The sequence below is a fragment of the Vespula vulgaris genome, chromosome 14 (assembly GCF_905475345.1).
Source record: "Vespula vulgaris chromosome 14, iyVesVulg1.1, whole genome shotgun sequence".
Taxonomy (NCBI): Eukaryota; Metazoa; Arthropoda; class Insecta; order Hymenoptera; family Vespidae; genus Vespula; species Vespula vulgaris.
The window spans coordinates 52,844-80,566 of NC_066599.1; the positions used below are offsets into that span (position 1 = coordinate 52,844).

A 27,723-nucleotide genomic window follows, 5' to 3' on the forward strand; every position below is an offset into this window, starting at 1 on the left:
ATGCCAAGTAGCGGTATCTGTAGTGATCAAGTAGGTTGGCTGACTCGAGTAAGACTCCTTCGATGTAATCTTTTTATTTCTCTCTCTCTCTCTCTCTCTCCTTTATACGTTTTAAAAAACTTTCTATCGATAAATATGTGCACGCATTTACTATTCGACGATATGTCTACCTACGATGTGAATCGTGCAATTTGAGAGAGAGGAGACCATTAATTTATTATAGTTTTAGGTGCTTTTTTATCTAAACTACATTTTAGAACCTACCTACCTACCTTTACTTACGTCCATTCTTAAGGCCTTCCATTGGAATTTTTATTTGACCGCATTTTTTTCAAGAATTTGTCCGATACAAAGTGAGAAAAAAAAAAAAAGAAAATAGAGCATAAGAAAATAGTATTTTCGTTTTGACACAATGGAAGCGTCGTGAAATTTACTCCGAACTGCAAACTCGTTAAATATCTTTCATCGTCGTACTTCAACTCATTTCGACTTTCGACCGAAAGAGAATTTGTGGGAGGTAAATGTTAAAAAAAAAACAAAAGCAAGATAATAAAATAAGAGCAAAACGTTTTCGCGGGAACGTGATACTTGAGTATGACTCGAGGCTACGTTTTATAAAGCGGTACCTACTACGTCAACCTCGGTGCGTATGTGTGCGCACGCGCTTTCCCCTTTAACGAAGCATTGTAAACTTCCGTAATGACTCAATATCACACGCTTATGCGAGGACGGGGGAAAAATGTGTGTGGCCTTAGAAAGAAAAGAGGCTCGATCGGCACAGTTCCGCTCGAGGATCGGCATTTCTATGACGTACTTCTCGGAACGTGAGCGATCGTAGATGACGTGACGGGAAAGAGGAAGAGAGGGAAAGGGAGAGAAAAAATCAAATTTTTGTCACGTCACGATCGATAGACCAACATATTTTCGACAGGTCCGAGCGCGTGTGACCAATTTCCATTTTACCCCGAACTACGTAAATCTATTTCGAATCGACTTCGTGCTCAGCAACGTGTTGTACCTCGTTTCGTGCATCGCGCGTACGTATATGCCATTCCAAGACTTTTCATATCTCATTATCGATTCGATTCCGTCGCGTACGACGTATGGAAAAACGTGAAAAATGTAAAAAAAAAATAAAAAATCGCTAGTCGGGGAATGCGCAACGTCATCTCGTCGAGCGAGATGGAATTGAATGGAGAGGCCACACGCGCTTCTCGTAGACGGTAATTAAACGAGCTTTCCATACCGAGAACACGTTCGCTTTCTTTTATTGTACGCCTTGAAAAGATCCTTTGAAAAGGGAAAACACTGGACACACGGTCTTTCTCACCGATCCGTTAAGGGAAACGGCTCTTCCTTTTTTACAATCTTCCGGTCTCCCCTCTCTCTGCCTAACTATATCTTATTTTTCATGTAGACAGCGAACGAAATATTTGTTTGCATTATTGACAAATTTAAATGAGGAAGAGAGGGAGAGCGAGAGGGAGGGAGAGCTCAAAATAGGACAAATCGCGGTAATGGTCAAGATCGTTCGAGCTTGGAAGTTGGTCGCTACTTGGTCGAATCGAATATCGGATATTACAAGCACGAACGAGACTCGCCGCATTGATATTCGTTCAACGAGAGGATTCCAAGCCGCTCCGCACGAACGATAAAATGTGCGTGTTGGTTGTTAGGTAGTAGGTCCGGATACGCGTTAGAATGCGTCCACTCTGCGAAATTAATTGATCGACGTGTTTTCAATGCTCCCTTTATCTCCCATTAGTCTATTGTTCGATCATTTCCGTTCGCATTTCTCCGTTAATTCCGCATATTCGCCAACAACGATTCTACGTGGTAGAGATTATATTAAACATTAATTTCGATCATCCTCGAACGCGAGCTAACCGAATCCTGTTGTGCAAGAAATAGTAGTAGACGAAGTTTGCTCTAATTCGTTGATACGCGTTCGACGCCTCTGCTGTTTTCTCGTTTGAATCGTATCGAACATTCGGAGCAAACACTGAACTCACCGATTAAATCGCAGGTGCAGCGACGACTTGACCCGCAAACGAGTTCATCCACTTCTTGCAGACTCCTCGTTTTCTCGAACGATTTCTCGGACGATTTCTCGAACGACTTCTCGGACGATTTTGAGCATACTATTGTTCCACATAGGTATATATACCTTACTGGTAACGAATACTAAAGCTTCGAAAATGTCTGGATAAAGAAAAAGGACGAAGGACGACGAAACGTTGAGCAAAGGAAGGCGCGTCGAGGATCGAGCGACGATCGAACGACGGTCGTGAATGCGTTGTGCCGCGGGTAACGGTATCTACTCGTTCGCTCGTTCGCTCGTTCGCTCGACCGGCTTGCACGTCGAGTATATCTATGAGTGCACGACATTCGCTCCCGCTCTCCCTCCCTCTCTCTCGCTCTCTCGCTCTTTGAAGCTCGACGATAGGAGAATGCAAAAGGTAATTAGAGAATCAAAGACGGTAAACGTTGCTGCCGCAACGTTCGTTCGATCGAATTATTCCAAGAGAAGAGGGCAACGACTCGTCACGGAGAACGAATAATGCTCGTTTATCGAACCCGATTCACTCTCCTCGTCAAATTCGACGAATCGTTCCGCACTCGAACCCACAAGTAGGATAAGCCGATGAAGTGTAACAGAACGGTGATAAGTGGGATGAGATTATCGGAGAGATCTCGAGCCTATCGTTTTGAACCGAACAAAGTGTTGCAAAAGTGTAGTTTCGAACGCAAAATAAAAGAACCCTTATGCGTTTTGACGGGGTTTCGAGCAGCGAAGGCTGATGAACGAGCAAGAGCAAGAGCAAGAGCAACGGCAACGGCAACGGCACAGTGTTATCGACCGGAGGCTAATCCTTTTCGAAACGCATTCTGTACGAGAGAAATTCTGATTTCGAATACTCGTACGCGTTCCTCCCGATCGATATCCTTTGCCCATGTGAGAGTAGCTTTGAGCAACGATCATTCTGGCACCATTCCAGATAGGCTTTAACCAGAAAGTACTCTACGCCGTTTTTTTTATACAATGTTTTTTCGTGCATCTCCTTTCGATCGCTGACGCTCGACGCGTTTCTGCTCGTTGTCGTAGTTCTGTCCAAAATGAACTAAAGCGAAGGGCGGGGAAAAAGGAGAGAGAGAGAGAGAGAGAGAGAGAGAGAAATAACGATGACGTAGCATGGAATTTTCGTTAACTGCGCACTACTTCCTTCGGATTGTTTTCAGAGCGAATCTAATCTTTGTTTACTCGAACGCTCGACGATCTTCATCGATTTACGCGCGTCGTTTAGAACGAAACCGATTCTCGACTTTTTGGGACTCGATCCGTGACTTCTTCTTTTCGATAAACAGACCGTAGTACGAACGTATCGTTTTCTAACAGGTCTAATGAGAGAAAGAACCAACTAAATTAACCTTTCGTATCTCGATCGTCGAGTCGAATAATTACGATCGTAAGTATCGAGGTAATCGATAATCTAGCCTACTTACATAAGATATTATTTCATACGTAATGAAGAACATGAGAAAAACGAAAGAAAATTCGGGTACACATATACGTACTGTATTTGCCGGACCAGCAGCTTCCACAAATCAGTCCAACCTTTCCACCCATCTTCTCTCTCTCTCTTTCTCACTTGTTTATTTTCTCTTGTTATTCTTTTCTCTTTTCGACGCACCACTTATCCCGATATTTCGTCAAGATACCTTCCTCCTTTTCCTCGTCGTCGCGAATCTCCTGCCGATAAGTACGGGCAAATAGGAGCACAAAGACGGTACGAGGCGTAAAACAACACTCGGCGCTTCTTCCTTCTCACGCGAGAGAATCATTTGCTTAGGAGAGGACACGAGGAGGCTCCTCTCTCCAGTTTCTTCTTTTCGTTTTTAACGATTGGCAAACTTCGCCATGAATACTCGCTACCACGAGAACGATATAATAGCATCGCGATTTCGCGGAGAACCTTTAAAACGAGCACGGATCGATACTCGTCGGCCTTTTTAACGAATCGCCGGCGTGAATTTTCGGAAAAATCATCATCACGTTTCTCTTTATATCAACCATCGTTTCTTTGCAAATTTTAAGATTGGCACGTTCCCTTTTCTTTTCTTTTTCTTTTTTTCGAGACTTTTGATCTTTTAACACAAATACGAGATCCAATGATCCACGAAGAGATCGAGAGGCGCGTCCAAACACGCGGAGCGCCACCGGCTGACTGACACTGACTGACGTAAGTAGTGAGCGGCAAGGAACGTGCAGCCACGACCACGACGACGACGACGACGACGACGACGACGACGACACAACCGACCGAGCACGTCCCTACGTACGTACGTCGTAAGCTTCTCGCGTGTGTTTATTTGTGCGTGCGTGCGTGCGTGCGTCGTGCATGCGCGCGCGCGTTGTGCCAAGAGAGCGAGAGAGAAAGATGGAAAGAAAGATTCAAGGACCACTCGACCAACCTCTCCATCTCTTTCTCTCTCTCTCTCCCTCTTCTCGTTCTAACGACGTGTCTCCGTTGTAAACGGGCTGCACTTTTCCTACCCTCGTTAGCGATTTATAAATCAACTTGTTCTTTCTTCTTTTCTCCTTTAACCGAATATCTTGAAATCATGTAACGCTTGCACGCGACGAACGTGGCTTAACGGTAAACGCCGCTATAACTATATCGAAAAAGTTGAAAGCATCAAGAAAAAATAAACAAAGGCAAAGGCATTCTCCAGAGAACGTTGAGGATATAAATGCGTCGGAGATCAAGACTCGTGGCGTTTCGCGTAAAAATATATCAAGAGCTTGAAGGTCGAGTATGGCAGGGCCAAAAACAACGCGCAACTCGTTGACTCGTAACTCGAGGAAACGTCATCGTAAACGTAGTGCAGCCTTACTGTTGTCTCTCGTCCGTCGCAGCATGACGCGCAACTTGGGTCCAACGAAATATACTAATCGTCGTTCCAACGGTCTAACGGTTCTTATAAATGTTTATTTTAAATAAAACCTAAGAGCTCTCGAGTGGTAGCCCGTAGTAGCAGTACCCTGCAAAAAGTACTCTCGAATAACTCGGAAAGCGTGAAATTTAATCGTGAAAACGACGCGTGACGGAGAGTCTGCGTGAATTGCAAAATCTTTCTCTAGGCACACTCGTGGGTATGAATTTTCGTCCAAGGAAAATCAATTCGATACCATTTTCTTTTCCCGAGCTAACGATTTCTTTTTCCGATGCACCAACGATACTTCGTCGACGTTTATTTTCAACTAGTTATCCTCGACTATTCGTTTTAAAGATTAAGCGCTCCACAGGAAATACTTAACCTTTCGTAATAATAATACTGCTAATTGTACTTCCATCTTCGGAATATGGTCCAACGAATGTTTCGAGATTTCGTTGTTTCCCCCTCCAACGCAGAGAGGACATAACCTCTTTCTCGGCCTTCGAGCAGCAGCATCCTCGAACCCGTTTGGATAGCGGCCAGAGAACTTGCTCCTTCTTTCTTCGACGCGTGCGAAAGAATGTATGAGGAGAGAAGGCCGAGAGGTAGAACCAGCTACGAATTTAATCACCTTATTTTTGGGCGGCACAAGGCTCTACCCAACGCGCTCCATGCAGGGTGAACGGACTTGTTAGACGCGAGCTGGATCTTCCCTTTAAACCGATCCTTCGGTCCTCTCTCTCTCTCTCTCTCGAACGAGAGAACGAAAATAATGTCAACCGCGTTACTTGCACAGCCACTTTCTTTCCTTACTTTTTGTCAGAATTTCTGCAAGATTTAATATGGAAACGTGACCATACTAGGTACTTTATTCGACGTCGAGAGCTTTTTCTATCGCGAAGAAGAAAACTTACCTTTCTTTGCGCGTTAACCGGACGCATGACGCACGCGCAACGATGCTTTAATAAAAGTCGTTACGCGCGTGACTTTGACTCTATCTATGATTCCGTCTGTAATAAAACGATTCGACTCTCTCTCTCTCTCTCTCTCTCTCTCTCTGCCTCCCTCACTCTCGTCGCAGTTAGAGCGAGTGTCTCGCTGAGAAAGGAAGTCTCCGGTGTTACACAAGTGTTTCGATTATTATCTTCGTTTCTACAAATTTTCATTTCTTTTCGTTTCTTTTCTTTCGTCTCGTTTAAGTATACATCCGCATGTGGTACTATATAGTAGATTTATGTACATCGTTTTAAAATTTAAGTTAAATCATCGCTTTGTAAACTATAAATAACATTATCCTATATGTGTACGTATATCGTGTTCAGACGTCACGATGCGTTAAATGAAGCGTAATTAGTTAGAGCCTTACATAACTTTCAATTCGTTCAAGGCGTTCAACCGCGTCTAAAAACAAATCGTTGACGCTCGTGGTCGCGCAAAGAGTGATTTGCCTGCGCAAATTTCTTTCCCCGTTACCAAAATTGCTACAAATTACCATGGAAAGGAAAGAAGATAAAGATAAAGAAAGATCTTATTGTCTCGCTTCGAACGCAAAATAGCTAAACCAGGAAAGATATTTTCCCCTTTTCTATCTGGGAAAATTAGAATTCGTAAATGAGATGATGGGGTAATATTTGTCGCGACGAAATACGGTTTCGCGTCGAAAAAGACAAGAGGGAAGAGACAGTGGGAGGGAGGGGGGAGAGAGAGAGAGAGAGAGATAGGTGGTAATTGGATTAGCGCAAATTACAGTCTACGTGACGTCATTCGCCCTCGATAGGCCGTGTTCCAACTCGCACCGATCGTAAAGCCGGTCTTTACGAGATTATGATCATCGAAAGGACACGTCATCGATTTACAAACGTCTAGCCCAGAAATAGGAAGGGGCCTCGGTATGCAAGTTGGAACGCGGTCGTGCGAAGAGTCAGAAAAATCGCGAGAACGCAGGTACATACATTTAATGACAAATACAAGACGCAAGGGGAGGGGTGGGAGGTACGAAAAAAGGCCAAAAATCGAATCGAGACGAAAGACGAAAATACGATATACGTTAAAACGTTCGAGAATCGAATTTGGAACACGACCCAGGCCCCACGCGTCACTTTCCGAAGGCAGCACCGGTCTTGATGAGCCACTCACCTGCAGCCCGGTTACGCGAGTCTTTCGTCTCGATCGCTTCTCGTCTTTTTGATGCCTCCAAGGAAGCCGTCGAACTTCGATGACGTTCGTTGAGAAACGACGTTGGATCGCTCTTATTATCGATCTTTTCCGATATCGTAATCTTCAATGCCTCCGCGATGATCGCGTCGCCGATATTGTCGTTCGTCGTCGTGGGCGTCGCGGTCGTCGTCGTCGTCGTCGTCGTCGTCGTCGTCGTCGTCGTCGTCGTCGTCGTCGTCGTCGTCGTCGTCGTCGTCGTCGTCGTCGTCGTCGTCGCCGAAACGATAGTAGTCACGGGCACGTTCTTCGAATCGATGACGCGTCCGAGCCGATCGGCAGTTGGCAACCCTCGCCCCGACCCCACTGTCGTCGTAGTACTTTGTTGCTGTTCCTGGAGCAAGCAGGCGCTCGACAGTAGGTCCCATTGTCGCAACTTTTCGCGATCTAACTCGAACGAGGCTGAACTCGTGGCGGAATTCGCGACGCGACTCGCCGCGCGACAAGCCCCCGAAGGACGCAGGTCCCCCGCCGTTGCTCTCGTCGAGGGAAGGTTGCCTTCCGCTAAAAAATGACCGTCTTGCTCCTCGGTAACGGGACATTCCTTTCGATATACTTGCGCGTTCCGAGAATTCCAAGCGTCGTAAGAGTCGTAAGCATCGTCGAGAGGAGGATTCGTCGGTTCGCGAGTCTCGAGAACGGCAAGCTCTTCGGACTTGTTGTTGATTCTTCGCTTGACTCGCGGTCTGTCCAAAGTCGACGAAGAATCGTTGTCGTTTCGCATCGCTACGCTGTCGTTCACGTAAGTCGCACCTCGCGTGATCTTGGGACGAGTTTTGCCATCGGAACAGGAAGAGGAACCTGCCGCCGGCGATCTAGCGTCCTGATTCTCCAAGTTGTCCAACGATCTGGCATTCCGTAAACTCGCCCTACGAAGATTCTCGCGCCAAAGGGAGTCCTGTTCCCAAGGATCCAAAACGTTGAAATCGTTCAAAGTAGCATCTTGCGAGCAATCGTCTACGGGAGTGGAAACGTTTCGCGCACGTTCCTCGGCTTGCCTAGTCGACAAGGCTAACAAACGGTTCGCCCGGTTTCTTTGTTCGACCAGATTCTGAAGGCCAACGTCGTCCAAAAGTCCCTCCAACGATCTAGACCTTCGATGCGAAGCTTGAACGTGGAGAGGCGTCTCGTCCGACGGCGCGTCGTCGGTCGCGTTCGAACGGGCCCCGCCGCTCTTATCCCGCAAACCGTGGGGATAGAGATTCCTCGTACTAACCTCCGGCAAGGACAAGTCCGGTAGAGGATCGTTCGATTTCACCCTTCGAAGGGTATCGGCTTCGTAGAAATTTCTTTTATCCACCAAGTCGACTTTGTTGTCGTTCAACAAGCGACACGTGCTTTTCCTCAGTTCCGCGGCTATGCGTCTAGCCTCGTCGATACCTTCGACTTGAATCTGTCTGGGCACTTGCCTGGCTATCGGATTCACTATACGACCGATGTCGTTCCTCTTGTTCATTGCCGACGCATCGTCTCTTTGGTTATTCAACTGCGGTAGCCTCGAGACGTGACCACCGTGAAGGATAGACGGTTTCTCGTTGTTGCTGTTGCTGTTACCTACGCTGCCGCGAAGGTCCGAGTAATAGTACGGCGCTCCTGGCTGTTCGCCTTGAACGCGTTGCTCGGGACCGTTCAGATACGATAAATAGGAATTGGATTTAATCGACGTCGTCGTCGTCGTCGTCGTCGGCGGCGGCAGCGGCGGCGGCGGCGGCGGCGGCGGCGGCGTCGCCGTCGGAGACGGAGGTTGTACGTGATCGGGGATAGTAGGCGATCTGTGATCGGTCGGAACGTTTGGATAACGATTCGACGACTTTTGCTCGCCGTACGGCGGAGTGTTATCGGCCGTCCGCGATGGGCTTTGGACGAGATCGTTTCCAGGGGAACGCGTTCGAGAGGGGGACTCGAAGGCGATCGAGCGAGTCGAAGAGGATCGCCCGTCGACGGCTCTCTGACCGGTCAACGAGCAACTCGAGTCTCTGCTGTGGCGTGACTCCGTCGGCCTGTCCTCGTCCGCGAGCGCAACCCTATCGTCTCGCGACCGTCGCTGCTCGCTCGCGTTCGAACGTGCGCTAGGCGAGTTTCTCAAAGGAGAGAAACTCGATACGTTCTCGTAATGAGCGTCACCCGTGTACGACTGCGAGTGTTGGTGGGACGGCGTAGGTGGTACGTCGCAAACTCTCATAGACGGCAGGCTACTGGCCGAGCCGATCTTGTTCCCGTTGTCGTAACGAAGGGGCTGTCCGAAATCGAACGTTTTCGTTTTTCTCGAAAGATCTTGACAAGTGGTCTTTTGTAGCTTGTCGACGACCAACATGTTCTCGTTGAAACCATAAATACTGTTGTAACTCAAATCCTTAGCGTAGAGGTCCACGTTAAAGGCGTCGCGCGCTTGCAATTCCTCGAGATAACGATCGAGATCGATGCTGGTACCGTCGAGCTCGAAACGACTCCCGATGGATTCCAATTCGTCGAGACTGTCCAAAACCTCGCAAACCTCGTCGCTGACGGGTCTCCTCTTCAGTTGCCTGTGCCTCGCCGCCTCCTCTTCCGGACTTCTAAGCTCGACCGACACCGAATCGCTACCGCTCGCGCTCTCCAACGACATCCTGCTGTCTCGAAAGGTCGAACTAATGGTCCCTGACATCTCGGACAGCCTCGACGGCGATCTCTGATCTCGCTCTCCGTGATCCGACCTGTTCCACGACTTCGGGGAATCGACGCTCGGGACGCTTTCCTTGGTTACGGGTACCTGAGGCGACGCAACCTTCTTAACCTCCAACGGATCTTGCATCTCTTGCAAGGAATCCAAGTCCTCCAACGGTGGCGGCGAGGTAGGGATGGGAGGCGGGGAGACGAGCTCGCTGTCGGAGGAATCGTGCAACTCGGCTATCATCGTTCGACTGGCGCCCAGATAATAGGAGGCAGGTCGGAAGGTGTCCGAGAGGCTAAATCGCGGGTGTCTCGGTGCGTCTATCGAGTCGAAATCCTTGGACGACTCGTCGTCGGCGTCGGAACTGTCGGACTTCAGAGCCGTCAGAATGTCCGGGAGATCCGATCTCGTCCCGTTGCGCCCGATTTCCTCGTTCTTTCGCAGCTTCAACGTCTTGGACGAGATCCCGTCGTCCTCCCTTCCATCTTCCTTCTCCGACAGCTGGCTCACTTCCATGTAAACCGGTTCCATCTTACTGTCGGAAACGCAGACGAATTCGTAGTGCGAAGCGTCCAAGGTCGAGTAATCGCCGGAATCCCGATCGTCGTTAGTCTCCTTGCTCGGAGCCAAGAGCGAATGGGTTCCATTGTTCTGCGCCATCTCGACGTACGAGCTCTCCTCGTGCTCCAGATTCGCGAAAAGACTCTCCATCATTTTCGGATTGGGCCTGTCGTCCTCGTTCGGATCCAAAATAGCTTTTCTAGGAGACATCGGAAGATAATGTTCTTCCGGGATTAGATCCTCTTGCCTCGACGAACCGCCTCCGGTGACGACGCGGTCGCCGTCCTCGACGGGAAATCTAACGTCCTCGTGCGCCAACGGATATCCCGTATTGGTCGCGACGCCAGATTCGCGTATTCTCTTGGCGCGAAACGAATTCCCGTCGGTTCGACGCCGGGCCGACGACTCCCCGCCTTCCGGTCCTTCCTCGGAATCGCCAGGCGATTCGTCGCGCCTCTGTCTCGTCTGACCCAGAGATCTCTTCTTCTTCAACGTGCCCAAATACGCCTCCAGCTCGTTCGATCGATCCGGGAGCAACGTCCCTAGCAGCTCCGTCTCGGCCCGTTGTCGTTCCTCCTCGCGTTCCTCGCTCTTGTCTCGTTGATCGAGGTCGCTCCCCGTGTCGTAGAGAAGGGTTTCCGTGTCGCTGAAAACTCCCCGATGCCTGACCTCCGATCGTTCCTCGCGTTCCTCCAATCTGCGATGAATCTGTTGGGACTTTCGTTCGAAATCCGCCAAGAGATCTTTGACCGACTTGTTGCTGTCGGTGGATGCTTGCTTCGCGTGTCCGTCCCTCCCCACGGGGGAGACGTTGGAATCGTCGCCTCCTCTCGCATTGTCACCCAAAGCGAAGCTGCGAATGATCGACGATGCCTTTCTCGACGAGTCCAATCTCGAAACGTGCGCCTCGACGGACGTCTCGACGGGCGAAACTTTCAACGCCTCCTGCATGGTGAGCGTCTCCTTTACGGGACTACCGTTTTCCGCGTTCGATTCGAACGATCTTATCCTCGATCGAACGAGATTCGCAGATTCGATCATATTTAACAACCGATCGTCCACCGCTTTTCCGCAACCTTGCTCGGCCTGTTTGGGTTTTATATACTGATAAGAGAATTCCTTTATGAGTTTGCTCTCGTCGATATTGGAATCGCCCCATTCCACCTTGTCCTTGTCCCCGTTGGAATCCCATTGAACGCACTTGTGAACGGAGGCCCATGCGTCCACGGGCACGTACTCGTTCGGATTGCTACTACTCCCTTCGACGTTGCCCGTCGCGGCCTTTACCGTTGATCGTTCCTCGATCTCGTATATGCTAGAAGACTTCAATATACCACTTGACTTTTTCGACAACGTCGTCTGATTCAGCTTGCGCTGAACCTCGTTGAAATGTCCACGTTCGAGGCGCCGTTCCGCCGTTTTACCACATCGAACGTTTTCGGACGCGACCAAGTACGCGTCCGTACGAGTCTCCCTTGACGTCGGCGGGAAACTTATTTCCTCGTAACCGGCGTCCGGTGGTATACTCGAAGGGCTCGCTGGGGCGGTCTTGGCGTTGAAACGTACTTTGCTCTCGTTGCCCGATCGAATACTCGTCTGTCCCAACTGCGTCGATGAAATCGCTGGAACGTTCGTACGTACGCTTCCTTGGATCGCTTTGCCGTTCTCTTGGGTAGTCGACGTGGACGAACGATCGTCACCGGCATGCCGGGGGCTCCTTCCTGCATGCGAGGGTCTGCGCGTTCGCTTTCTTCGAACGTCTCCCATCTCTGAATTGTCCGTTACAAAGAAACACACGAACGCATGTCCGTTACTTGCGAGTGATACTCGTAATACATGATAAGACGAGCAACTCCCTTCTCAAGGTTAGACACCCTTCCAAACTACCCACCAACGAACTTGAAGCAGGGTTAACGAAGCTCTTTCCTTCTGAATCATTGTCTCGAGATATCGTTTCATTGGATCAGACGGTAGGTATTATTATTATTATTAGAAAAAGTTGAAAATTAATGGCCAAACTTAATTACCGAACTGACAATTGCCAATGATGAGATATGTATGCGTACGACTTTGACAATCGATTCGAAAAAATGCCTGTTAAACTTGCGCCAGCGTTTACAACTTTCGATACGAGAACCACGAATCGTTAATGTTGTTAGTCAATCCTCTCGCATGCCATGCCGATCCCCCATACATAGCATCAAGATAGCTAGATGGCTAGAGAGAGAGAGAGAGAGAGAGAGAGAGAGAGAGAGAGAGAGAGAGAGAGGGAGAGAGAGAGAGAACAAGTTCATACGGCGTGGAAGTGACTATAGTATTAATTTGTTAATCATTCGGCACTCGGCATTCGCCACTCGTCATTCAGCAATCACCATTTACCATTCACCAATGAGCCTTGACTTAGCAAAGAGAAGGAGCCCCGCGGACCGCAAGGAAATGCTTTTGCTTCTTGTTTGTGCGCCCTTTTGAATCTTGCGGGATCCGGTATTCCGTTAGTCTCGCTTCGTGCTTTTACAGAGACACGCTGTACACCATCGATAGAAATAGAAAAGCGAGAACAAGATGCGCGAGGAGTAGGGAAATTTTTGAAATCCACGAAATTGGGATAACCCAATCGTCGGAGGTTCAACATTCCTCTATAGCACGCGTACAACCAAAACGTTTTTTCTTCGCGAGATAATTACACGGATATGTATTAGTCAACACGAGGATTTGTTCGAACCAAGCTCGTGGATCTATGTGGAGCGACGTAAAATGCGCTAGACGTATAAAATGCGGTTATATGCTTCTAATTTAGCACTCGAGAGACTCGACCACTCGCCTACTCGTTTACGAGCGCGAAACGAGTAAATTATAAATTGTGTGTTAAAGCGATTGAATATTAGGTGTTAGAATCCGCAGATAATCTCAGCGCGAAGTGTTACGATGATCTATTCTACCAACGATTAAAGAAACCTCGCGATTGCGACGTACTCGAGGGATTTTTACGAGTGCGAGTGCTATTGAAAATGATTCGCACTCGGTGAAAAGGGACTAAATTGGTTCCCTCGATACGTCGACAATGACGTGGCCACGGTATGCGATCAAATAATAAGTTCTGGAGAAGTGTACCTACCTTCGTCGTCGCTCGAGTAACTGTTGTAACGTGACACAGAAGTGACGGTTCTGCGACCGTCGGAACTTTTACTTCTAACGTGAGACCTGTGACTGTCCTCCTTTCTCCGCGAATGACGAGCCTCTGTTATCGAAGCTTCGTGAGCTGCCAGGTCTAGAAGAGCTTGCTGTTTATAATAATTCGATAGCTCGTTCTGCGCTCTGCTCCGATTCAACGATCCCGATGGTTTCCGCGTTAGGGGAGATTGTAGCATACGTTGTTTCCACTCCAGTAAACGCTTCATCGACTCTTCTCGCTGCAACGATCGTCGCATCAAGCTTTCCAGATTACGTCGGCGTTGAAAAAGCAGGTATTACTATCTGTTATTAAGTCAATTGCGCAAACCTGTTGAATCTTCCGTTCGCCATCGCGAGTATCTTGTTCCGCGGAAGATCGTCCTCCACCGTAATCATCCTCGTCTTGGTCCAAAGCGGCAGGATGGCGGGACCTTGGCAAACGTGCCGACGCGGATCTATAAAATTGTTGCTGCTGCTGTTCGACCCATCGTTTGGCTCCACTGTGAGCGGACTGACACGACTGTGCCATGTTAACTCCGTGATTAGAATGAGAGGAAGATCTGTTCCAATTCAACGACGATTCGTGCTCGCGGGTCGATGCATTGCGAGCACTCGACTCGTAGACCTTCTCGCGTAAAGATCTTCTCAGCTTTGCGTCGTTGTTGGACAACCTGGATAGAAACGAGAGCGCGCGCACGTCAATGATAACATCTAGCGGAGTACATTTCTAAATAGACAAATTGGATTTCCATTAGCTCGTTTCAGCGAAATTCTAGCGTATACTGCGTGACGTGATATTACAATACTTGCTGATAGCGCAACTCACTCGTTATGTCTTTGCAACGTTTGAGTAGGTATATTATGCTGATGCGGATGAGCATGCTCTCGTTGCAAACGATGTCTAAAAGTGGAACAAGAAGAGTCGGGCAAAGTAGCCATCATTCTGACGTCGCCGTTTCTGTCATGAACCGTCGTTATCTTTGATGGCACGGTGGCTCGCGACAGCGATTGGTTTCTTTGTTGTTGATGATGCTGAGGCGTTTGATGGAGATACACCGCCGATTGACGCATTTGCGCAGCGTATCTGGTTAGAACAATGCGCGAAAATGTTTGTTGTGCGATGTTTTCTGATCGAAGCTTACAAAGAGATTTCTCATCTCGTTAATCGTACCAACCTTTCTTCGGAATAATAATAACCATCGTTGGTCGCATCCGATGGGTTCATTATGTCTAGACTCGACTTAGGCCTTTGGGGACGTTTCTGTTGACTCGAAGAAACTTCGTTTTGCGAATGGTTTTGTTGTTGAGGTCGCCTTGTTGCTTCGTACTCGAGAAAATCGGCACTGTGAGGTCGAGGCGGTGGTAGTTGATGGGCCATTGGTTGTCTTATTATGGGAACTGAGAAGAAAATATGTAAAACTAGACGCGGTTATATGAAATGTGATATGAGATAGGTCGAAAGAAGGCTCGTTAAAGTTTTAAAATGCGATTGAAGGAAGTGGAGTGTCGGTACCGTTGGGCGGGGTTACTGGCGAATGAATTTGTGGCTGCTGCTGCTGCTGCTGCTGCTGCTGCTGTTGTTGATGATGCATCTGCTGATGTTGCGCGTAAGTCGGGATAGGTATAGGAGCTGGTGCATTTCCCTTGGTATATCCAACAACAGGTCCGGCTGGTCTCTGATAAAGCTGAGGTATACCGTAGACCTCCTCGTAGTCACCGTTTCCCCTGTTCGGTCTAGGCTTCGCGCTTCGTCCGTAAGTGTCAGGCGTACGTCTTTCGGTCGATTGCACTTGGCAATAACCGTAATTCAAACCAGACTTGTCCGTCCTTAAACTTTGTTGCGACGGTTGACTCATTCCGGTGGCATAAATGATGCTGTTCCTGTCGTAATCGGATATGGGACTTTTGCTAGTCAGGGTAACGTCCGGCGAGACAGGAGATCTTCGATAACCTGGCTCAGGGGAGGGAGTGGAATACTCGTTGGATCCGTCGGTTAGCCTCCTAGGTTTCGGCGGTGCGTTGGCGTATATGGGCTGGCCAAATTTTCGAGGCGTGGATTGAACAGCTTGCACGTTGATCAGTTGTTGTTGTTGTTGCTGCTGCTGTTGTTGTTGCTGTTGCTGCTGCTGCTGCTGTTGTTGTTGTTGCTGCTGCTGCTGCTGCTGCTGCTGAACGACGTGCTTGTGCTGATAAACCTGAGGGACATTCTGATGTGGCTGATGCAGCATCGCTTGATGCTGATGAGAATGACCTTGTTGTATTTGCTGAGAAACAGAATGTTCGGAGAAACAGTACTGCGAGTGTTGATGTTGCGACGAGCCTGATTGACCGTATTGAGGAGACTGTTGTAGCCAACCATTGGGTACGTGCTGAACGTCCTTTAGATTGTTGTTGTTGTTAGCGTTGGAAGCGGCATTACCGTTACCGTTGCTCCCACTAAGATTCGGAAAAGAGGCAGTGTTGACGCTGTTAGGACTGGAATTGTTGTTGGACGCGTGACTGGGATCGTCTCGAGACAGAAAACCGTGAAATCCGGAATCGCTGTCGTCGGCACTTTGATTCAATACGGAAGAGATCGAAGATACGCTTGGTCTAGCGCTTCGTTCGCCATCCGGTTGTCCCGCTATCTCTATGACCACGGCAGCTTCGCCCCTTCCGCTGAAACGTAAACGTCTGATTATATTTCTTGTCGTGGAAGGAGAAAATATCGATGAAGAGTCTTACGTATGATCGACTTTAAGCGTCCAAAGAGACCATTCGGTCCTTTTCTAAGTAGGCATAGAGATACGGCCAGGCGAGTACGTCCGTCGTCTCGACCTCTTCGAAGCGGTCGAACCGAAGAACGGATTTTGCGAAGCAGAACTTTGTCAAACTGGCTAACGAGCGCGACGTCAGACGGTTAGACCGCAATCACTTGCGAACTTGCGTATATTCTAAAAGAGTATACTCTGATACTCCTGTCGGAACGAGCCGAGTACGTTATCGATACGTTGAAATAAGTCGAACGATACGTAGCTCTCGTTCGGGATAAAAAAGAAGCGAACATCAGAAATTTTATCATTTCGATTGCACGCGGTTCGAGTATTTCGGTGTGTTCGCGATGTCCGAAAAAAAATTTGTACAATTCGCGACACGACGCAGATTTTACAGACGCAGCTCTTCACCGGTCCAGCTTGATCGATCATTCGAGCGGAATAACCTGGAGAGGTGGTACACTTACGGACTGGGATCCTGCAGGAGGGTCGCCAGAGTGAGCGCGTTCACCCATTGATTCATGCTTTCACGGTTCTCCGCAGCAAAGTGGTAAGTCCTCATGTTCGCGTGCTCAGCCTTGAAGGCGAACTTCCTGTTGACCTTGTCTTCGGGTCTGCAAACGGTAACCCTATACGAAGGCAGGAGTATCGACCCCAGGAGTTTCTCTTCCTCTGGACCTACGGCGAGGTTCGTATAAAAATATCGATCGCCCGAAGAATAGAACTCGCGGACGAACCGACGCGACGTGGAAGGGGAAAAATGGAGGCTCTCTTTAGGACGTGCATTATTAAACGACGTGCTCTTTATTCTAGATTCGAGTACCGTTGGGCGCCGCGTCCGCGCCAACCATGGAAAATGGTGAAAACCAAAAAGGAAGGAACGCCCCGGAAGAAAAGGGGGATAAAAAGAGCCATAGATAGAAGAATCTTACGATTGCTATTTGCGCGTTCCAATGTCTACTGCAATCGATATCTGCCACGTAACGCGAGTAGACACGTCTACGCGAAAGGATTTCGTGTTTCAGGATAGTCGACTAGAGGGAAAACTACGTTGCGCGAAAAAGACTTTTTCTTCTTTCCGGTGGCGGAGAGGGGGCGGGAAGAGAAAGGGAAAAAGAAAAGTTGGAAATTAAAATCCGAAAGCTCGGACGTCAAAAGATCTAGGAGGGTTTTTCAAGCTAACCATCTCGTGGCGTACGAGTTTTACCGGCAAATATTTTATCCTACCTCCGGGCGGTTTTACTGCATGCAAAAAGAAAAGGGGCTTCTCAAATGCTTGAAGAGAGAGAGAGAGAGAGAGAGAGAGAGAGAGAGAGAGAGAGAGAGAGAGAGAGAGAGAGAGGAGGAAAAAAGGAAGGAAAAAGAAAGAAAGAAAAAGCTCAACGAAAAGTTCCTCTAATGGGAACGCTAACGTTTCGATAGAGGTCTAATACGAGCAGCGCTTAACGTTCGAGTCGAGTCTTGCGATGAAATAATAAAAATCGTTAATTCTCAAAAGGGATTCGACTTTGGCAATCTTGGACGACTCGTTCGACTCGTTAAGAACTTGAAAAGAAGCCGAAACGAAGTTGATCGCACGACGAGATCAATTCTTACGTTGGTACGGAGAGTCGATCCTCTCTGTCGGTTAAAGGACGCTTCGTCGAGAGGGACGTAAACGCCGCTAATTAAGAGTAGTGCTCGTCGAATCCGATATAACTAAAGTTAACAGATGCAAACGGCGTTTCTGCATCGATCGCCTCGTCATGCGTCCCCGTAGACCTCTCTCCGATTACGGAACCTTACCGAGGTGAAACCCGTTTGCTTCAAAGGAATCTTCAGAGATATCTCACCGGATCGGTAAATAAAGGAAACGAAGTGGTGCGAAACAGCGCAAGGTAGAAAAGGCGAAACGTCACGACTACGTAGTCGTATTCATGAGTAACGACGATAGTTGGCAATGCGACTGACCTTTGTAATAGAAGAGACAATATTCCGACAAGACGAACCAGCGTTTCTTCCAAAGCATGAGCCCTTCGGAACCCTGCTTGTGTAGCCAGCCTTGCAGAGCAACCGGCGCCGATAAGGGTCTTTTCGCGGCGGGCGATCGCAATCCTTGGGGTCCGCTTCGTCGACGGATTCCGGAAACGGAAGCCGCCAATCCCGTGGCATCGTTGTTTTTGTTGCGCACCTGGCCCACCGCTACGACCGCCGTTGTAGCTTGCACGATCTAAGGGGCGGAGAGAAGAAAGAAAGAAGGAAGGAAGGAAGGAAGGAAGGGGTAACGTAACAATATTAATCGTTCCGACGAAAAAATCGATTCGTTGCTATTTCTAAAATTCGCGAGCTCCCTCGTGGATCAACCGCGACCGATGCGAATTAACCGAGAGTTTTCTCCGCACGTTGCGTGGTTAGAACGTGCGACGAACCGTACGGACGCCGTCGTGCCGAAGGCTTTCGATTCCATTCGAAAGCGACCACATGCGCGGTGCCGTAATCGAATGGTCCTACTACAGGACCATTGCTTTGTGCTCCTTCTTTGCTTCGCATAGCATCCCTATTATCCGCGCATTTAACCCATAGGTAAATACGCGATCAATGGGCACGCGCGATCGATCCGACCAACGAACGCGTGCTCCTCCTCCTCGCAACATATGGATTCGTCCCGATGCAATGCCCTTTCAAGATCGCATACGTTCTTCCGTGCCGTTCTCTATTCACGGGAACCCCGCATCGCGTTTACCCTATCGATTTCAAAATTTTCTCGAACGCTGCAACGAACGAACCCGATCGTAACCGACGGAGTTTGCACGCGCGCGCGCTCGCGCTCGCGTCTTATTTAAAAGAAATATTTCGAGAGAAATTAAAACAACCCAGACGCATTCCAGACGATTGTATACGCCAATTTATTCTCTACGAACCGCGCGTGTGTACGTGTTTTTTTGTCCTTTCACGTAAGATCTCTTTTTCGCAGACGCTATTTTTTTTCTACCTTCTTGCCGTCCATCCCGGGGGTCGACGTGGTCACCGGGTGTTCGAGCCTGAAACAAGAGAGGAAAAGACGGAATCGATGAATACGTTTCTCGCGATTACAGTAGGGTGAAGAGTATTACGAGAATATTGAGTAACATGTTTACGCAAGAGCGTCGTCTCCGAGTTGTCGTAGGGAAATACATAGGTATGGCGCGTGTAAGGACCGTGGCGTCGTGGACCATATCCGAGACCATTGTTACCTACCAGACATATTTTGATTTTGCAAGGACGAAAATGGCGCGATCTAAAGTCGTTTTTTAATCGTTAAAAAATGTTTACGCTCGATCGAACGATCTCCAGTCGGCAGAACCGAAATGGACTCTCGTCCGTTCTAAACGAGAAATCGTTGAAACGAATAAATAACGGACGTCGCTTGATGAGTGAGAAAGAAGAGAAAATCGAGTTTAGCGAGTTTGCTAGTCGCGTCCGCTCGAGTAGATTTTTCAGCCGCTATCTCGAGAACGAGACGGGCTGGTTCCTTTCCTCCTTCCTTTTTTACCTTAAAGTGCACATCGGCTTCGACCTTATTTTGCAACAATAGAAGCGCTGTGAACGTGACTTAGTTTTTTTTTACGCTGATGCTATTGAAAAAAGCTAGCGGACTCTTCGAGGCTCGTTCCACGAGAATAGAAAGTATCCGTCCAAGTATGAAAATCGTACCGTTTGAAACACGCTAGGAAATGTTGATAAATAAATTTGGCAAGAAAAGAAATGGGCAAGCGAGAAGAAAGTTGATTAGCTTGAAACGTATCAAAGGGGAAAAAAATATAATACCCGATGGTACTGTAAAAGAGCCTTATCAAGGGCTTGCGAGAGGAACAACGGACCGGAGTGTAATAACATTCTTATTAAGCGTTGGGAATAAATTTAATTAAGCGCATTAAATAATCCTTTCTACGGTATTACCGGCTCTAATGTAATCCGACGCGGCGACTAGTTGTAAAGTTGCTCCTCCTAGAGAAATTCCATTCCTAAGGGAATTGAGGAATCGAGGAAAATAAAAGCGTACCGTACGGGCTAACACGAAATCCACTTTACTTTCATACCTTTGCTTATTTTCCGAGTAATCGTTCTTTTCCGTTATACCTAAGTCAAATCAACCAAGCAACGAACGAAATTGCAAGTATTCGTATAAACTCCGAAATTGTAAACGTTTTTAAATAAAAAATCGAGGAAAATAAGAGCGTTCTATCCGAGTAAGAAGAGAAGCGTTTTATACGCTCTCTCTCTCTCTCTCAGCGTAGTCGGATTCTATCGAAAATCCTGATCGAGGTTATTTTGGATAGTTCGAACGAGACACGACTCGGCGGAAATGTCTAACGAGGCGAGTACGTTCGAAGACGGAAAAAAAATATACCGACGAAGACGTCTCTGGACTCGGCACGATACCTCGGCGATCGGTATCCGAGTTCTCCAGCAGCGAGGACGCTGATAGAGTGGTAGAAATTAGGTCGGTACGACGCGACGCGCCACGATGCACCACGATTTGGCTCTTTAGCGTGCTTCGACGTGTACACCGACGAATACGTAAACTTGCGAGCGCGAATCACTGCGACGTCGCAGCCAGCTCGCGAGCACGTTAACAAAAATCTTGACAAAGTGCGAGAAAGACTCGTGGATTTGGTAATCGAGGAAAATCTGATCGACGCGACCCTGAACATTGCGCGTTAATGACTTTGTCGTCGAAAAACGTCAGACCGCATCCGGCTCTTTTCGTTTCGGCCTGGGCGATCCCCGCAGCGACAAAAATTAATCTCGATCGCGATCGGTCAACCTCCCGTCGCGTCGTTTCATCCTAAATCATCCGGAAATTTAATTACGCGAATTCCGATGTATGCTCAAGCCGAGAGAGCGAAAGCAATGATCAGTTCGATATATCAAAAGACGGCTGTTATCGATGTTCGTGCAGCTTCGAATAATAAAGATCACCGATCGAATGATAATACTCGCGACGCTACGACGGGATCGTCAAAGAAAATGTTGCGATTCTTCCAACAGGAAGGAAGTAATAACGCGAAGGAGAGAGAGTCGCGTCGGGCCCTCGTCGACGATGAAGCAATAGGGAAAAAAAAGAAAAAAGAAAAAAAGAAAAGAAAAGAAAAAGAAAAGAAGGAAGGGATACGATCCCGCCTGCGATCGTGCCGCCTCTCTATGACGTTGACTTCCTTTTTTCGCGGCGTTCACGAAAGATCCATAACTCGGGCTAGACCCAGGCGAGCAAGATATAGGATACGCAAAGAAACGTAGTACAAACACGGATAAAGATAAAAGGAGAAACGAGAAACGAGAAACGAGAAACGGTCGTCGAAGTGGAGAGACTCGAGAGAGGGTCGAAAGAGACGAATGCGCCCAGAAATACTTTCTTCTTTTATTTCGAGGAGAAATTCGCCGGGATTTTCGGATCCATTGATCGCGCGAACTTCTTTCTCGTAAGCTTTCGTCGTCCAAGCTCGTCCGGTAAGAAAGAGAGCGAAAAAAAAAGAGAAAAAAGAAAAAGGCACGAGAGAACTTTCGCCGTCGGAAGCTTTCCATCCGTACGATTCTCTCGGTTCGCGACAAGTACGCCGTAGGAGGAGCAAAGGCTTATTTCGAGACGCCGATATATATCCGATACGTACGTAGTAGGTCTTAATCGATAACGCCTTCCTTTCCTTCTTACTCCAACTCCAACGAGCTTCTCTTTCGACTTTCGCTTCCTTCTCGGCTCTCGGATACGCTCGCCGATTCGAAAGCTTTTTATCGAGGATTTTTATCGGACTTGCGACGATTAGGAGAATCTTTCGGAAGGCGTAAGGATCGTTTTTTGGTAAATCGCTTTTTATTTATCTCCTTCCTTCGTCGGATTGCCCTCTTTTAGATTTCTTTCGATTCCCCTTTTAATTTTCCCATTCGATTTCCTTCCTTGATCCTTCATGGTTTTATTTCTTCGATGAGATCAGGATAGACGTGAAATCTTAATCGAGCTCGTGTACCCAGACCCACCCTCAAAGTGCTAACGAGTTCCAAGGATTTACATGGGTAAACCATGAGAGTCGCCTATGTACAGGAGTACCTACTCTATGTATGCAGTCTGTGCAGCCCAAGTAAGAGTGGCTGTTTCACACGTATGCATACACGTAACACGGTAGAAATAGTCCTTTGTGCCGCCAGCAGGACAGGTCCTTGATGCTAAAATCAATACCATATGTAGATGCGATTCCAAACTCGGATGGTAGATGGGACGAGGAGCTATTATCGAAGAGACTATTACCAAGAAGCGTCTTCCGAATGATTTACTTGTCCACGAGAGAAATAGAGCTCGAACGACGGTTTGGAAATTGGTTCTACGATAGTAGCAACAATTTGTACGAATAACCGGATGGAGAAGAAACGTAGATCCGCGCTTTAACTATTACCGAAATTAATAGAAAACCCATTCGTTATTCGTGCCTCGGTGCTTCGATTCGCGACCGCGAGCGAGTAGCCGAGCGTTGCTGGGATTAAATCGACCAAAGAAAGAGAAAGAGAGAGAAAGAGAGCGGAGGGGATGGGGAGTAAAATACGAAAGAATTCTCCCACTGTGCCCTTCGCAGCAAACGAAGATGTTACGCAAAAGCAAACGAACAATGCGAATATCATCCCTTTCTTCTCCCAATTTTACTACGCCTACGCTTACGTCAGATCGTTATGCATCGAGCATCCAAGAGTCCAAATACGGCGCCGATGGAACGAACGACGAATCGATATTCGCTTTCCCAAATAAGCTTCGTTATTCGAGATAAGTGTGAAACGCTTTAGTCGTCCCGTCCTTGTAAACGACCTTGCGGAGATGGAGTGGAGGAAAAAGAGAAAAATCTTTCTCGCAAAAGTTTTTCTCTCGTTCGTCATCGATCTCAGCTCGGAATATATACGATCGAAAGATTCCTTCTCCATTTTCGTTCGCTCTTAAAAGAAAGGGTTAATGACTGCTGGCGCGTGACATCGTTTTCTACTTTATACCGAGTACCGAGGTCCGTTCGCCCCAGAGACTCGACGTTTCGAGGCATTCCCTTCGCTTCATCGAAGAAACTTTCAGGACGAAAGCTCCTGACCGAAGATAAAATCGAGCCCGCACCGCCGTCGCTCGAGAGCTCGTGCGTTCCCGAAGAACTTATAAATATAAGATAGACACTTGGAACGAATTATTATTCGTAATTATAACTCGTAAACGTATTCCCTTTGTCCGGCAAGGCGAAATCTTTTCTAAGAGGAACGAAAACATTTTCTAAGAGATCGTCGCGAGAAATCTTCCTTTCGCTTTTCGCGCGAGACGGCGGAAAGGTGGCGGGGAAGATCTCGCTTGATTTTATTTTCCAGCGCTTTTAATCATTGTCAAGTAGCGATCGACGAAACGATTTCTTACCATTCGAGGAAATTCCAGAGGCACGTGAACATGTTGCCGATCGTGCTTTTGACGACACATGGAACGAAAGCTTCGTGGTAATCCACGATGGAGTTTCTTCTTTATCCGTTCTTTCTCTCTCTCTCTCTCTCTCTCTCTATCGACCCTTGGTCGTGCGACAGCAGACGCGCTCCAGACGGAAGACGGATCCTTTGACGGGAGCGACCTCGTCGTTGTTACATTTTCGGAATCGCTTAAGACGCATCTTCCGGCTTCTCGCGCCTTTTCTTGACGGACACCGACGTGTTCCCACGAGCAATTACTCGAAAGCTTTCGCGAAAGGTATCGACTTTGCTCGGCATTTTTCGCAAAACGAAATTGATATTGCTTCCTACGTCGCGCGCCGTCGATGCCTAAATACCACGTATCAAGCTTTCGATATTGTCGTCTCGAGGTGCGTAACGAAGGATCGGTTTTGCGCGTTCTATCGAACTAACCGACGAGTTCTTCTCTTCTATCGAGATATAAAAGGTTCACGGTGGTACGTAAGTTTTAAGGGAAAATACCTTTTCGTTCCACGTGACCGCCTAAATCTTTACATCGACGCGTAACGGCGTAAGCCCGGTATTAGTAACGACCACCGCAAAATTATACGCGTCCTCCGCCCCTCGCCCTCGTAACGTAATTCACAAAGACCTTCGTCGTGGCTTTCAGCGGCGGTACACGTATACGACGCGTCGTAGATCGCGGCGGCGATAAGATATTATTACGTCTTACGTATTCTCAGCGTACGGGGTGCAAAATTGAAATCGATTCTCGGATCAGTCGGCAAAAACTTTCGAGCCAACTTTCGACGTCGGAAATGATGTACGAGTACGTTACTTGTAAAACGAAGACACGGGCGTACACGGTAGTATTCGATCGCGAAAATTGTACATTTAAAGAAATGCGATCGGGAAGAAACTCGTCGGCCGAGCTTCGCGAGAGTGAGAGAGAGAGAGAGAGAGAGAGAGAGAGACGAACGACCAAAAGAACGTTAACGCGTCGTCCCCTTTAAGAAAAACAAGGAGAAAAAAGATTGTCTTTGATCCGGACTTATACGATAGACGCGCAGTCGGAATAAAAACGATATAGTAGGAGAAGGGTGAGAACGAATGGTGGGTTTCGAGCGCCCTAGACCGCGAGAACGAACCGGGAAAGAGCGAGAACGATCGACAAGGTCAACGATGTATCCCTGCATCCCCTTGCATAACACTCCCTCGTCCCATCCCGAACTCCTACGTTCCTCGTTTATTTTATCCTCGTGCGTCCTAGGTAGTCAAGACCTTCTCGTCTTTCCTTTCTCGAAAATTCGTGTAAATTCTTTCCCGAAAGAATTTAGAGGAGCGAGAAATAATTGTGAAATTAAGAAGTGAAGGGGATTAAAAGCGCGTTTGTAGAATTCTTTGAGAATTATCAGAAGAATCGGATGAAAGGATTGAAAGGCCAAAAACTCGAGCTCCACTTTTCGAGAACGTGCCGAGCAAAAATTAACGCGCATAGGTAATACGAACGAAACGAAAGAGGAAGACGAGGGAAGTAAGAAGGGGAAGAAAGTATACGAAGGAGGTATATAGGAAAGGATTGAAATTACGGTTTAGAGAAAGATGGTGGTAGATGGAAAGGGTGAAAGAGTATAAACGCGAAATGGCCAGAGCAAAGTCTAGGAGGTTCGACGAGGGTTGCAGGGAAGACGCGATTGAAAAACTTTGCGTCGGAGGAGGAGAAACACCCTCCTAAGAGATCGAGCTCTATTCACGGACATAACTTTGAGCGAAACGCTTCGTTCCTTTGATTTCGTTCGTTCGTTCGTTGCTCTCTCTCTGTCTCTCTCCCTCTCCCTATAGTACTCGCACGCTCGCGTCACTTGGCGTGACACGTCAAGTTCATCGATTCGCAAACTTTCAGCGTCTCGATACGTTAACGCCAGCCACCCTTCTCCTTCTTTCCTCATCGAATCTCTTATTTCTTCGTCGTCGTCCGAAAAAAGATCGCTCTATCGGCGCTTATAAAAAATTCAGAACCTGACCTTACTACGACGAAACCATCGAGCTTGCGGGCAACGTACATAAAATGACAAAAATACCGCACCGAAGGAGAAAGGTTTTCTTTCGATTCCAACGACGAGATCGATAACGATGGAACTCTGATCGAGGACCGAGCGAAATCGAAATCGAAATCGCAATCGCAATCGCAATCGCAATCGCAATCGCAAGCGAATTAGCTCTCTTCGTCCTGAAGGATCGTTCGTAAGGTCGACGGCCGTACGAAGGCGTCCGAGCTCCGAAACACAAATTTTCAAAGACACACGCTAATTTGATTCACCGATCCTTCGTTACGAACGTTCCGGTAAAAGAGTAGCGAATTCCAAACCGAGGTTCGAAGACGACGACGACGACGACGATCTTCGCGAAGACTTTTGGGCGTGCGGGAGAAAAGAAAATGCCGGGGTTGGCCGGCTCGTAACGCGTCGAGGGCACAACTGGCATGCGCCTTTCACCCTCCGTTCCGATCTCCTACCACGACCCCAACCCTCTTCCATCTCTCTCTCTCTCTCTCTCTCTCTCTTTGCACGTTCCAACCCTCGTGGCGCCCCCTTGGAAATTGCCGACGGCGCATTGTCCTTTACCACCCGGGTGCCTTCTCTCTGGATGTCAGGCTGATGCCCTTTGTGACAGTGAGAGAAAGAGATAGGGAGAGGGGGAGAAAGGGAGAGAAAACGACCACTACTATGCGGCTCACCCAGGGAATCGAGATAAGGGAATTAAACGAGCATTAAATTATCCCTGCTTCCTGTATCCTCCTTCGCTAGAGATTCGAGTTATCAGCGCGTCCGTCCGTCCGTCCGCCCGTCCGTCCGTGCGTTTCTTCCTCTCCCTCTCTCTCTCCGCCCCTCTCGCTCTGGTCCCTCCCCGTCCCTCTGCGGATACCCGGCGCGCTCTTGATGATCGATTTTAAGAGAATCCGTCCATTTCCTACGTTCGCAGAAACACGTTGCAAATAATTTGGATATTCATAACGTCGAGTTTCAATAGCAGTCTTGAGCAATGCTGCGAGAAACTTTAGAAACTCCTCGTAACTACGGTGCTAATTACGAACGGTATTCCAAGAAGCGTGTAAAATATGCTAAGAGATATGCCACTTCCTTATCCGCGATAATTACTCCGACGTTGCTCGACGTTTCGTCGTCTGATAAATAAGTCTCGTTACGCTTGGTATGAAAGGATGATAAGAAGATGAGAAAAGGATCGAAATTTGTCAAGAGCCGCTTCGAAGGGATTTGCGATAATTTCTCGACGCATGAAGCGTCTAGTTAAAAAATAGGAGGAGGCGAGGTTATCGCTTAACGGGGCACTTTGCTCGCGTTTCGGAGAGGTAGCTGCCCCTTAAAGAGGATCTTCCAAGGGGAGAGCTTCCTTTCGGCGAAGCGCACAACGACCGAGTCGATCGCAGACTCGATCGAGCGTAATCGTCGGAGGGTGGAAAGGTAGGGGAGAAAGGCTCGTCGGCGATGAATGAAAGGCCGATCGTCGCCATCGGCTACGACCCTCCCACGGCTCTTTCGCACGGGCCAACGATCGGCGAAGGAAAAGTTCGTAAACGTACGCGGTACGTCGGCACGAGGCGTTTAACGAACCATCGTCCAATAAATAAATCGGGCGGCGAGGATGCATGCGCCTCGGAGAGAGTGCAGGACCGAAAATATATATACCGATATAGCTCTTTTTAGCAAAACTTTTACAATGCCAGCTAATGGACGTTACTTATCGGCTTACTCCTGTTTAAAAGTTTCGATAACTAGCTCGGCCTGGAAAGGTTCGCTAAAGACGCCGCGGAAAGGACTTATCCGTATAACTACTTTCGAGTGCTCGTTACTGAAAGTTTCGTCTCGTTTCCTTCCAAATCCAAACTCCTTTCTCGTTACTATCGACGCGATCGAATTCTATGGGAATACGGGAAAGCAAGGACCGTGCCAGTTGGCCGAAGCGAGACGAAGGGAATGTAAACGTGCCCCGACGCGGTAC

At 48.1% G+C, this 27,723-nt stretch overlaps 1 protein-coding gene across 17 annotated transcripts in view; it reads right to left on the reverse strand.

Moving 5' to 3' along the window:
- LOC127068856 (uncharacterized) overlaps positions 1 to 27,723 on the reverse strand; it is a 55,212-nt gene that overhangs the window by 16,598 nt on the left and 10,891 nt on the right. For 14 of the 17 annotated variants that reach the window (XR_007783230.1, XR_007783232.1, XR_007783231.1 and 11 more), the window contains 9 exons: positions 19,259 to 19,307; positions 18,238 to 18,496; positions 16,755 to 16,965; positions 15,048 to 16,192; positions 14,710 to 14,932; positions 14,361 to 14,618; positions 13,863 to 14,205; positions 13,479 to 13,773; positions 7,075 to 12,132 (listed from right to left, as the gene is read on the reverse strand). Coding sequence is in view for 14 of the 17 variants with exons in the window: in XM_051005174.1 (XP_050861131.1) it covers positions 7,075 to 12,132; positions 13,479 to 13,773; positions 13,863 to 14,205; positions 14,361 to 14,618; positions 14,710 to 14,932; positions 15,048 to 16,192; positions 16,755 to 16,965; positions 18,238 to 18,496; positions 19,259 to 19,307 (7,841 nt within the window). In the remaining 3 variants the exon portion in view is untranslated. Of the gene's footprint in view, positions 1 to 7,074; positions 12,133 to 13,478; positions 13,774 to 13,862; positions 14,206 to 14,360; positions 14,619 to 14,709; positions 14,933 to 15,047; positions 16,193 to 16,754; positions 16,966 to 18,237; positions 18,497 to 19,258; positions 19,308 to 23,680; positions 24,073 to 24,225; positions 27,697 to 27,723 lie in introns of those variants that run through there. The other 3 variants (XM_051005176.1, XM_051005175.1, XM_051005172.1) reach the window with 3 other exon arrangements.